Source organism: Amia ocellicauda, chromosome 5, assembly GCF_036373705.1.
Source record: "Amia ocellicauda isolate fAmiCal2 chromosome 5, fAmiCal2.hap1, whole genome shotgun sequence".
NCBI lineage: Eukaryota > Metazoa > Chordata > Actinopteri > Amiiformes > Amiidae > Amia > Amia ocellicauda.
The window spans coordinates 18,665,823-18,679,576 of NC_089854.1; the positions used below are offsets into that span (position 1 = coordinate 18,665,823).

General features: G+C 39.4%; 1 protein-coding gene across 1 annotated transcript in view; it reads right to left on the minus strand.

Annotated features, from left to right (window-relative positions):
• Window positions 1-13,754, minus strand: part of npas1 (neuronal PAS domain protein 1) — an 82,077-nt gene that overhangs the window by 4,418 nt on the left and 63,905 nt on the right. The window contains exons 8-13 of the mRNA XM_066705745.1: window positions 12,159-12,355; window positions 9,265-9,371; window positions 7,660-7,807; window positions 1,212-1,442; window positions 446-449; window positions 67-73 (exon numbers count right to left, since the gene is read on the minus strand). Of these exons, the coding sequence (XP_066561842.1) occupies window positions 67-73; window positions 446-449; window positions 1,212-1,442; window positions 7,660-7,807; window positions 9,265-9,371; window positions 12,159-12,355 (694 nt within the window). The remainder of the gene's footprint in view (window positions 1-66; window positions 74-445; window positions 450-1,211; window positions 1,443-7,659; window positions 7,808-9,264; window positions 9,372-12,158; window positions 12,356-13,754) is intronic.

The window sequence follows — 13,754 nt, forward strand, 5'->3', positions numbered from 1 at the left end:
CTGCGGTATAACAGATATAACACATTAATGTCCAGTTATTTTCACAGAACTTTCAAAATGATTTACTGTAAACCTACATAACACCAAAAACAGAAGAGAAGCTGATGTCTACAAAGTGACTACATCAGACTCCGGTCGATACAAAACACAAGGTTTTTGGGGACTCTGGTACGTGTTCAAGTACAGATGAATGCTGCCCTATACTGACCTATAAGAAGTTGATGTCAGTGTTAAACTTGGAGATCTGTCATATTTTTGTCATAGTTTGGGGCTCTGGGATTACTGTGCTGGAAACTACAAAGGCTGCATTACCTGGTGAGTTGACTTTTAAGATCAAATAGCAGGTGAAGGAAGGCAGACAGACAGAGTATGTTTTCCTATAGTACACTTGTGTACTGGAGTGTGTGAAGAGTTGTATGTTCTAGTAAGTGGAGTGGGGCAATACCCAGCTAAAACACAACACAATGGGGATTAACCCTCAAAATCAGCCAGAATAGTAGTCAGCCTGATTTGTGGGGTGGCCAAATAAGTGGCAATTATGATGGCGATCAAAGCTAAAATATTTCGCTTTGGCAATGTTGTAAGAGTTTGTTGGTATGTTGACTTTGACAACTATGGTTGTGAGAAAAATGAATGTTCACTATTAATGTTCTCTGATTGTTGCACAGCAACATTGTCTCCACATCTAAAAGTTCCACCAACTTTTTATTTTTTAATTTTTTAATTTAACTTAATTCAATTTTACATTTTCTTTGTCTTATTAATCTTTTGGACAATAGTTATATAAACATAATTTTATTTCATATTATGTTTTGACAACATCCCCTGGAGTCTACATATTTGTGTTGCTACATCATATTGTTGTCTCACTCGCATATTCACTTTATTACAACATTCGCCAAAAGTATGAATTGGTTAGCTGGAAGGACATTACAGCCAGCAAAAGCAAATGTATCATATTTTTCTGGTTATCCTATAGAATGATGTGTGTGATTCTACATAAAGGAGTGCTCTTAGGAACAAAGGTTTTAATAGTACCTGTATGAATAATATGGGTACCTGGAGGGAGGATATGAAGTAACACAGAATGGTCACATGAGAGTCAGGAGAGTGGCTCAGGGTGGTGATGTCATTGAGGATATGTACCCAGTTACAATGGCGATGATGTCACTGACCTAAGCCTCCAGCGTTAATGGTGATGATGTCAGAGCTAGGAGGATGTCATTGAGATGAGAATGAAGTGCACAGAAGCAGTGGTGATGACAGCAGTGGGAGATCTCCAGTCACAGAGCTGCTGATGGTGGGGAAGTGGGGGTCCCTTGTATGTGTCAGTACCCTTGGTGTGCTGGGGGGGGTCAGGGGGTGTCAGGGTCACTCTCTCAGGCCTCAGGCTCTCTGGCAGCTGTTGGATATCCAGGGGGGTGTCTGGGAGCTCTGGTCGACTGGGAGAGAAACAGATTGACAAGGAGAAATTGAGAAAGCGATTGAGAGAGATGTTCCACGCAGAGACAGAATAATGTGAATCTATGATGTGCTCTCTAAATGCATTTGAGTCAGGTCATTTCACACACAGCTCCACAGCACGGAGACTGAACTGGGGAAGGAGGATTGGCACGGAGACTGAACTGAGCACCGTTTCCTGTGGCAAGAAGTTTGCAAGACACTGAGTGATGTTGTTTTAGTGCCTTCTACCTTCCATGCTTGGTTTTATGCTGTGTGTATATTAGTTCTCTGCCACGGTGAGTTTTAACAACTCAGTAACTACTGCCAGCAAAGTTATTTAAGTAATTGTCAGCTTTTTCTCCCATGAGGCAGACACATTGCTCATTTTATTGACTACTTATGTCTTTGAAATTAGTCTTAAGGAAAAGGAAAAAAATACCACTTGTCTAGATGGAGGTAAAAGACTACTGATGTGCATCTTATTGGACTGATTAAAATATCCTGCCAGATATTGAGCCTCAGTGCTATAAGGGATTATTCAAGAGTGACAGGTGGGTTGGAGGGGTGGAGGTATTATGCAGTATCCCAGCCCCCACATTTCCCCATTTTCTCCATAATCCTGCAAAATGGGATGAAGATCAATTCCAGGGGGATGCTGGAGAAGTTAATTAGCTCTTGTAATTACAGCACTAATTAACTAAAACACAAATCAGCCAGGAAAATTCTACATCCATTTGGTGTAATTATACATCGCCAGACCAATTAGCATCATAATGTTTTTTTCTTTTTACATTTTTAATTTGTTCCTTTTTTTCTATCTTTTAAGTGAGTGAATGTGAGAGGGTGTGAGTGCATCAGTATATGAGGGCAGTTAAAATAGTTCTCAGCTCACAGCTGATCCTGGGGCTTCTATAGATTGCTTTGGATACTTACTTACACTTAGAACTAATCAAGGGCTAGAACAAATCAAAACTTTGACTTAGCCACAAATCTCAAACTACAAATCTGTACCCTGTTGTGGTTTAATTTATTGTTAGAAGCCACTTTCTACAATTAATAAATCAAAACGCAATAAGGTACAACTTTGTAATTTGTGCTTCGCAGGTCGGTCGAAGTTTCAATTTTGTCTAGCTCTTTGCCTTTTACAGCTAGACCACAATGAATGCCAAAATAAGAAAACAAACCACAGTTATCACATTGTTTATGCATATTCAACCTGCAAAAGAAAAGGCATACAGTGCCTTTCAAATGTATTCACCCCCTACCAAAAATGTTAGATGTTGATTAATTACAAATAAAGTAAACAAACTTATTAAGTGCACTTGTTTTTATTAAAAACTCTAAAGACCAAACATAACATTGTTATATGTTAAGGAGGCTGAATGTCACTAAAACCTACAAAACAAAAATATTAATTGGAAAGTACTGACTGCATAACTTTTCAGCCCCTTAAGTCAATATTTGGTGGAAGCACCTTTGGTAGTAATTTCTGCTGTGAGTCTTTTTAGGTGGGAAGGTGTAATTTTTACCCATTCTTCCTCACAAAATTGCTCCAGTTCTCAGGCTCAAAATTAATCAAATTCATTGGGGATGATTTGGCCTTAAATCTTCAAGTCCCACCATTCATTTTCAATTGGATTCAAGTTTGGGCTTTGACAGGGCCACTCAAGGACAAACACTTCCTTCATTTTAAACCATTACAGTATGGCTTTGGCCTTGTACTTCGGGTTAGTGTCATGCTGAAATTCAATTATTGGACCCTGTATATATTCTTAGCAATCTCTAACAGCTTTTCCTCTAGGATTCACCTTTACTTTGCACTATCCATTTCCCACTCAATCCTGACAGGTTTCCCAGTCTCTGCTGATGAGAGTTTACAGTTGGGATGGTGTTGATTGGGTGATGTGCTGTGTTGGGCTTATTCTACATGAATATACAGTGAGGGAAAAAAGTATTTGATCCCCTGCTGATTTTGTACGTTTGCCTACTGACAAAGAAATGATCAGTCTATAATTTTAATGGTAGGTGTATTTTAACAGTGAGAGACAGAATAACAACAAAAAAATCCAGAAAAACACATTTCAAAAAAATTATAAATTGATTTGCATGTTAATGAGGGAAATAAGTATTTGATCCCCTATCAATCAGCAAGATTTCTGGCTCCCAGGTGTCTTTTATACAGGTAACGAGCTGAGATTAGGAGCACTCTCTTAAAGGGAGAGCTCCTAATCTCAGCTCGTGACCTGTATAAAAGACACCTGTCCACAGAAGCAATCAATCAATCAGATTCCAAACTCTCCACCATGGCCAAGACCAAAGAGCTGTCCAAGGATGTCAGGGACAAGATTGTAGACCTACACAAGGCTGGAATGGGCAACAAGACCATCGCCAAGCAGCTTGGTGAGAAGGTGACAACAGTTGGTGCGATTATTCGCAAATGGAAGAAACACAAAATAACTGTCAGTCTCCCTCGGTCTGGGGCTCCATGTAAGATCTCACCTCGTGGAGTTTCAATGATCATGAGAACGGTGAGGAATCAGCCCAGAACTACACGGGAGGATCTTCTTAATATCATAGTCCATAGACCATAGTCGCCAAGAAAACCATTGGTAACACACTACGCCGTGAAGGACTGAAATCCTGCAGCGCCCGCAAGGTCCCCCTGCTCAAGAAAGCACATGTACAGGCCCGTCTGAAGTTTGCCAATGAACATCTGAATGATTCAGAGGAGAACTGGGTGAAAGTGTTGTGGTCAGATGAGACCAAAATCAAGCTCTTTGGCATCAACTCAACTCGCGTGTTTGGAGGAGGAGGAATGACCCCAAGAACACCATCCCCACCGTCAAACACGGAGGTGGAAACATTATGCTTTGGGGGTGTTTTTCTGCTAAGGGGACAGGACAACTGCACCGCATCAAAGGGACGATGGACGGGGCCATGTACACACAGCCACAGCAACAAAGGAGTGGCTCAAGAAGAAGCACATTAAGGTCCTGGAGTGGCCTAGCCAGTCTCCAGACCTTAATCCCATAGAAAATCTGTGGAGGGAGCTGAAGGTTCGAGTTGCCAAACGTCAGCCTTGAAACTTTAATGACTTGGAGAGGATCTGCAAAGAGGAGTGGGACAAAATCCCTCCTGAGATGTGTGCAAACCTGGTGGCCAACTACAAGAAACGTCTAACCTCTGTGATTGCCAACAAGGGTTTTTCCACCAAGTACTAATTCGAAGGGGTCAAATACTTATTTCCCTCATTAACATGCAAATCAATTTATAACTTTTTTTAAATGCGTTTTTCTGGATTTTCTTGTTGTTATTCTGTATCTCACTGTTAAAATACACCTACCATTAAAATTATAGACTGATCATTTCTTTGTCAGTAGGCAAACGTACAAAATCAGCAGGGGATCAAATACTTTTTTCCCCCACTGTAGATATAATATAATAGATATACTATAGCTTTGAATTTAGACCAAATTAAGGTTCCATGTTTGTCTTTTCTGACCACAAAACCTTCTGCCACATGTCTGCAGTATTGTTTACGTACTTTGTCACATTACTTTTTCAGTAATGACTGCTTTCTGGCCACTCGCCAACACAGGACAGCTTTGTGTAAGGACTAGCATATTGTTGATACATGAACATTAACGCAGATATAGAACTTTGTAAATCTTTCAATGTCATCCTAACCAATTTCCTGCTTGCCCAGTTACTCAGTTTGGAAGGGCGACCTGATCTGGGTAGTGCTTGGGTAGCATAAAGCACATTCCACTTTTTAATGATGGTCTTCACTGTATTCAGTTACTTTGGCATTTTCTTGTATCCTTCTCCTTATCTGTGCTTCTCTATATATTTTTTCCCTGACTTGTTTAGAAAACTTCTCATGGTTGGTTTGTTGTATCACTGTGCATTGTGGCTTGAAATTCAAAATTGAACTGAGCAAACATACAGAAATAGATTAATTTACTCTGATGTCAATTTACACAGAGACGGAGACCACAGTACTAATTTCAAACATATATTTTGCACCTGAACTGATTTAGGGCTTCTGTAACAAAGGGATTCAATACTTATGCAAGTGAAAATCTTTTTACTTGCTTTGAAACTCTAACTTATTTAGGCTAATAATACAAGCGCTTTTTAGCATTATCGTTTGGAGTAGATTGTGTAGATTTGAAATATATATCATCATCATCACCATCACCATCAGCCTATATTGATTCATTGCTGGATGAAGGTCTCCCCAAGATGTTTCCACTTGCTTCCATCTGCAACTTCTGATTTCATCTTCTAGTTTATGATTTAATCTTCCCATCTTTTATGTGGTCATCATCAAGGTATTTTTTCATCTCTTCATCTCTATCCATTCAATAATTAAATGTATCCATCTTTGATCTGTTCTTCTTGCAATGTGTCCAGCCAATTGCCATTTAAAAAATTTCACTCTTTCAAAGATGTCACACAGTTGGGTCCATAGATATTTGGACAGTGACACAATTGTCATCATTTTGTATGCCACCACAATGGATTTGAAAGGAAACAATCAATATGTGCTTTAAGTGTAGACTTCCATCTTTAATTTGAGGGTAGTTACATCCAAATTGGGTGAACAGTGTAGGAATTGTACCCATTTCTATATGTGGTCCCCCCAATTTTAGGGGTTTAAAAGTATTTGGACAAACTAACATAATCATGAATTACGTGAGTTTCAATACTTGGTTGAAAATCCTATACAATCAATGACTGCCTGAAGTCTGGAATACATAGACATCTCCAGATGCTGTTTCTTCCCTGGTGATGCTCTGCCAGGCCTGTACTGCAGCTGTCTTTAGTTCCTGCATGTTCTTGGGGTGTTTTGCCTGTTTTACTCAGGTTCATTTGAAGTCCAGTTTTCTTGCTTGTATCTGAGAGTTCCTGAAACTGAAGTTGTGGGTCTTCAGGTGTTTTTGCATATATGATGTTGTCACTGGCACCACCGTAAGTTGTTCAACTAATCTCTGTTTAACTTGATTCCTTTTTCTTCCCAGTCAAAGTCTTGAACACTTCTTCAAGAGTTCGCATGACGACATTGACATTCTTATTTACAAATCTTGCTCTTGTCCTATTTCACAGTTTTAAGATTGCAAACTCAACAAAGTGAAAACACAGTAAACAGAGCAGTGTTATTCTGTGACTACTATATTAAGTTTATTTTTTATTTTAACCACACTTCTAGTACACAATTGCTTCCATGAGTCAAATGTGTGTGAGGACGTCTGTGGCTGGTAGATGTACAGTGATTTATGCAGAGACAGACAGCAACAGGGGACGGGAGATGAGAGGAGAGGGGGAATTACACAGACACTGCTACACACACACACACACACGCACACACACACACACACAGACCTGCTTAAACAGCCCCCAATTAGACAAAGGAAACCCAAAAGGGGATTCAGACTATATTCAAATGTGGGGTGGAGACATGGCAAATTAAATGCAAATTATTGCAAGTACATGCTCTCCATAAGCAGAATGACTGGGACACGGTATTATCAAAAGGCACTTCCCAATATCTTGAACTGAACTGTATGTTTGATTTTTAACTGTTTTCTGCTGATATTAAGTTGGACAGGTTAGAGACTAACATTACCCCAGTAATAAGCTAGAGAGGTTCATAGACTTTTGCTTAAGGCATTCACAGAAGAGTTTCTAAGTACTATGTACCCAGTTTTACTAGATTAATACCAACATGTACATAATAGTCTGTGAAATAGGGGTACAAAAATGTATAGCATATGCAATTTGAAAAACAGTAACTTGTTTGGGAAAATTATATTTAAACTTAAAAGGAAAACAATGTCTATTTATGTATGCATATATTCATGTTTGATTTGCCAGGTAATTATTTATCCAATAATTATAAATTCCAAAAGTAAATTTCAGCAATACCTGCATCAGTTATATATAAATACTCTCAACTGTAATGGTTTTCTTGCAGTAGTGGTGTACATATAACCAGATTAATAGAGGTTTTGATTTCTTTGTTTCTTGCAGTAACATCATTCTAACTCAAGGACGTGCTCATATGCATATTCTCACTCAGGCCTCAGGCCTGATGATGACTCCAAGATTGATGTAAAAGGGACCTACAAAACCTGCTTGGATTGTGGCTCACTAGGAATGGACCAAGATCCTGGTTCCATCCACGATTACTGGGGCAAAGCAGTGGGGTAGTACCTGAGCACGTAGTTGACCCAGATTACATTACGATCATGGGGTGTCTTATTGTTGATGGAGATGGTGGCACAGGACTGGATCCATAGGAAGCCGCCGCGACGCTGGAGCCAACGGTAGTACCCAGTCACCACCTGGCCTTTCCGTAACACTGAGAGTGAGGTAGAGAGAGGGGGGGGGGGGGGGTGTAAGACTGTTAACACTATTGTTCACAGCCAGTGTTGCCAGAAATCAAAATGCACTAGTAGCCCAAAATCATTACAATTCTAGCCCAAACCCAGCCCATTTTTTTAATGACAATCCCAAAGAAAATCAATATGTGGTGTTTCCACCTGCCACTACATTTATATAAATACAAAACACCACTCTCTTTCATGTAAATCTTCTTGTACTGAACAATAAAATCAAATCAGCAGCCCCAATAAAGCAATTTAAAGAGTGCTAAACTATAGTGTGCCAGGCAGGTCTTGTACACAATTAATATAGTCACCTGCTGTGATCTAGTGGATCATTCTGTGCAGAAGCAAACCAATTGAGCCATGTGGTCACAGACATCTTTCTTCGAAGATCATTGGTTATATTAGTCAAAGGCTACACAGAGACTAAGATTTGCGGATATGAAACCAACAGTAATGAAAACAATAACTGAGAGTGTTTCTGTTACTTTCATATTTTGAAAAACTATGAATGGAATTCATTCAAAATACACATCACATTAACACCTGTGCAATGTAGAAAAAAGTAGCCCAAAATTAAGCCATTTTTTCCCACACACAAAGGAAAAAAAAACCAATCCCAATTGGGCGTGAAACCTAAGGGATTTAGACAACACACATACACAGATATACAAATAAATAATATCTGAAATCCACTTGCATCACATTTTTCTCTCAGATGTTCCAATTATAACTGCAACTATTTAATTGCTGCATCTATTAGAAAACAACACTGAATCTGGAACCGAATACCATGGTATAGATCCACAGCTGTCTCTGAGCAGTAAAACTCAAAACTACATGCAGGTAGCAGCAATGGGCATTATGATGATCAAATAGTGGGTACTGAACTGGATGTTTTTGTGTTGATTTGCCATTCCTTTCATCTAGACAGTGCAAGGAATTGATAAAGTCAACATGGAAGCTGCTGTCTGCTTACTGTGTTGCAGAAGGAAGGAGAGGCATAGATTGAAAAATACTAGATATCTGTAAATGTTACTGTACATTTTCAGACAGGTTTTCCCTTTGAGCAGTAATATAGACACAGCAGAATGTAGTATGATGTTAGTGTGATTAGTCCTCAGCTTCAGATGAGGATATATGACAAGAATCAGAAGAGACAAATGTATCTTCGTCTCCAAAAAGTTTTTTTCATTTCTGAAGTTTAAATATAGTGGAACTCATTAAATAATGATCGTGGGAGAAACAATTACAGAACAATGTTCTTGCTGACTCTTTGAGTAACATGCAGCAAAACTGATAGGCAAAGTCTCATACGGTGAGAGGCAGTATCTCCTGCCTTTGTCTGTCACAGCCACAGATAATATATATGTTTACACTTTCTGTTTGAGACAGAGGAAGGACAGACATATGGACTGACAGACGGACTCACAGTCTTCATGGCCCTGCCTAATGGTGTCCACATCCTGTACATGAATGAACTCGTAGCAGCTGTGTCCGATCACCTCTCCTGGGCTCAGGTCCATATAGTCCGAGATCCTGCCACCAGAGAACACAGGGAACCATTAGAATCTTGTTTTTAGAGCGTTTTCCATCCTAGACACATCCCAGATTCTCCCTGCTTACAGTGAAGTATTTTTGTTGTAATAGTGGAATACTTCCTTTATTTTCTGCCTTTGTAAATCTGTATAGTAATTCACTCTATTTGTGATAAAATGTACCCTATTAATATTCCAAGTTGCCTGGGATAAAGACATCTTCTAAATACATATACATACAAACATACAGTTTGAGATTTATTCTTACCCCAGAATAAATAGGAACAGAAAAATGTGTCCTGCTGCAAAAAGTCAAAATATGTTACGCTGTAATCTTTTGTAATTTTTCACAGAGCCAAGTCATATTTGTCATAAATTATTTATTTAATTGCAGAAAACACAAGGGTCACATTATACAATCCCATGTAGTTATTACATTGTACTAAGTTCCTCTGTCACGGAAAACACTGACAAGATGCCTCCTGTAGTGTTCTGTGATATTCTGGCACTTCTTTGGCAGGATTCTTGACAATTCCACCAGTCTGGAGATTATAATGGCCAGTTGAGAACTTCTTTTTTGTGCAGTTAACCATTTCTTTGTAGATTTGGACGTATGCTTTGGATAATTTTCACGTTGGAATTTCCATGTTCGATCAAACTTGAAAATCTTATCAGAGGGAACCCGGTTTTTGGCCAAAATGTCCAGGTACGTGTTGGAATTCATGATTTCCTCTATCTTAACAAGGGCTCCAGGACCAGTAGATGCAAAACAATCAAAAATATTATAGATCCCATGCCATATTTCAGAGTGGGCATGAGCTTCAATTTTTTATGCCAAACATCATGCTGAGGAGCATGTCCAAAAAGCACAACTTTAATTTAATCTGACCATAAGATATGGTTCCAATTCTCATTCAAATGTAGTCCGACAAATTCAAGCCACCTCTTTTTGTGGTTTGCTCTCAGAAAAGGCTTTTTCCTGGCAACCTGGCCATGAATGCCATGTTCATGTAGGCAATGTCAAATAGTAGTTTTTGACACTTTGTATACTGAAGATGCCAGTTTGTCTTGGAGATCTTCAACTGTTGCCTATGTATTTATGTTTCCCTTCCAAACCACTTGCCTCTTAGCCTGTGGTGGCAAGATACACTTGTGTTCTCTTCCTGGCAGGGTTGCCACTGCACCAGTAGCCTTAAAGTAATACATTCAGCTTATTGTAGATTGTATAATTTAACAATTTTCCTGGGGACTTCTCTGAACTTAGCCTTGCTGATGCATGCTACTACAGAATTTCTTCTGTGTGTTATCTCCTTTTATACTTCAGGGAAACAGGAAACCTTCAGAGGTCAGAAGCTTCCATTGAACTGACAGAATGTTGTAGATTTGTTTTTTGTTGTTTTTTATTTAAAGGAATACTTAGAGGTGTGACATGCATTCACCCCACACTTCCCCAGTTGGCCACCAGAGGTAGTCATCCCCCACATTCTAGCCCTGTCACTGACATTCCATTCCCAAGCACCATGTGCATGTTGTCCCATTGGTCCAGCACTCCCAGCCTCTGTTACCTGCTTCACTCTTCCCAGCATATATATACACCTTTGTTCCTCATACACTACACATGCGAAGTCTTGTATACTCTCAGAGCTGCATTACCAAGCATTGTTTACTTACCACTGATTCCTGTATTGTTGACCCTTGCCTTCCTGTTGACCTGTCTCCTGGATTTCCTGCATTACTACTTTTGCCTGTGTACTGACCTGCTTGTTTAATAACCTCGTCTCCTGGATCTCCCTACGGCTCTCCCTATGGACTCCCTTTTGCCCACCCAATGCTTCCACACTTGGGTCCGAACCACCTGGCCACTGCCCGGCCATGACAAGGTGTGAATCAATGTGACCCTTTTGTTTTTTGGAATTAAGTTAGTTAATTATGACAAGTATAACTTTATTCTTAGCTAATAATATTACATTACCACATTTTTTTATTATTATCAGCATGACACATTATCCAATCTGTTATTCTTTCTGATATATGATGTTTTTTGTTCCTATTTATTCAGGGGTATGAATACATTTGGAGGGCACTGTATATACATATTACTATGACTAGGATTATGACTTCTATTACTATTATGACTATAACTACTATGACTACTACTACAACTACTAATAATCTGTCTTTTTCCAACTGCTCAGCTACACAGAAATTCAAGAGAAGCAGAGAGAAATCACCCAATTACTGAAACTAGAGGGGGGGTAGTAGGCAGCCTAGTAACTGGTGGGGAGTGATTGCACATGGAATAGTCAAGGTTGTCTGATAATTATAAATGGAAATATGGAATGGTTGTTTGTCTTGGTTAATTTTTCATTTCCATAATTAACATTCCTGGTCAGGTTTTAAGGTACAGGTACACACAAAAGGCACAGTCTATATCTGATCTCTGTTTGGGGTTCTCTGTCTGTGTCTAATGGAAATAGAGGCCAGTTTCCAGTATACACTGTATATACCACACACAGGGACTGAGTATTGTTCACACCTAGCAAAGATTTAGAAGAGACTATTCTGATGATGGAAGTTATCCAAATTATACTGTATTATTACAGATATGGAATCTTAAAAACCTTACAAATAAAAATACCTACACCAGCGGTTTCCAAGCGTATTGAAGCAATTATTGTCTCATTTCAACTTTGTTTTCAGCTCTTAAAAAGTAAGAAAGTGACAATGGGGTGTGTGTGTGTGCATGTGCGTGTGTGTGTGTGTTACAGGAGAAGAGTGACAGTGGTACCTGTTCTCACAGTAGGTGACCTGCAGGTCCATGTTGACCCGGAAGACAAACATGTTGCTCTCCATGCGCACCTCGCTCAGTGTGGAAGGCGGGAGCGTGTGAGCCAGGGCCACCAATCCCAGGGCGTGCTGCAAGGAGAGGGAATGGCCATGGGCTAGGACGGGACGGCAGCGGATCCGCCCAGTCACGTGGATTACCTGACAGGAAGGAATGAAAGAAGGAACATATGTTTATGCAAAACCTGGAACTTCAAGTCAGAGGAAGACTTATGATAGTGATTCTTATTGTGATGATGATGATGATTAACTTATTTGTCAGACACCTTCATCCAGGGCAACTTGCTTTAAGAAATACTGATACATATAAAAAATATAAAAAGGTAACAAAATCACTTTATAGATTACAGATTACTGCACTACATGACATAGTATTCCTTCCATAAACTGAATGGAGTGCAATAAAAGTGGTTCACATGATTTCAGATTAAATATATCTGTGTTTGTAAGGTACATGCATTAAAAGTAAATATACAAGTTGGGGTAAGGCACAGATCATGGAGGGGTATTAAAATATTTTGAAGGCATTGAATATCCCTTAGAGCACAATCAAGTTGATCATTAAAAAGTGGTATACATTAAGATAATCAAGCAGGAATACAGAACCACCCAGAATCTGCTTAGAGCAGGCTGTCCTCTCAAACTGAGTAGACAGGATAGAAGGGCATTGGTCAGAGAAACCATCAAGAGGTCAATAACAACTTTGAAAGACCATGTCTGAGATGGGAGAAACTGTGCATGTGTCAACAATTTCTCAGGTACTCCACTAATCATTTGCAAAGAAGTTACAAAAATTGGTTTAAATGCAAAGCGTTACGTCTGGCACAAACCCAATACAGCACATCACCCAGGTTACACCATCCCTACTATGAAGCATGGAGGTGGCAGCATCATGATATGGGTATGCTTTGTATCGGCAGGGACTCGGAAGCATGCCAGGGTAGATGGCAATATGGATGGCACTCAATACAGGAACATCTTTGAGGAAAACCTGCATCAGTCTGGAAAATACCTAAGACTGGGGAGATTCACCTTTCAGCAGGACAATGACCCCAAGCACACATCCAAAGCAACACTGAGGTTGCTTAAAAACAAGAAAGTGAATGTCCTAGGGTGGCCAAGTCAAAGTCCAGACTTGAATCTGATTGAGCGGCAAGACGAAGACTGCTGTCCACCACTGATCCCCATCCAACAATGTTGCCAAGAAGAATGGGTGCATATTGCACAATCCAGATGTGAAAACTTGCTAGAGACTTACCCCAAAAGACTCACAGCTGTAATTGCTGCCAAAGGTGGTTCTACCAAGTATTGAGGTGTGAAAGTTATCTGATAGGTGAATACTTCTCTAAACTAGACATTTATAAAAAAAATCATTAACTGCTGTTTCACAATAATAATTATTGTTTTAAATATATAGTAGTAATGCTACATCTGCTAAGCGATGTGATCCTTTAATAAACACTAATCTGAACACATTTACTGAGATACTGTTTTTTGACAGATGACAACAACAACACTATTATCTCTTAGAAAATTCAGA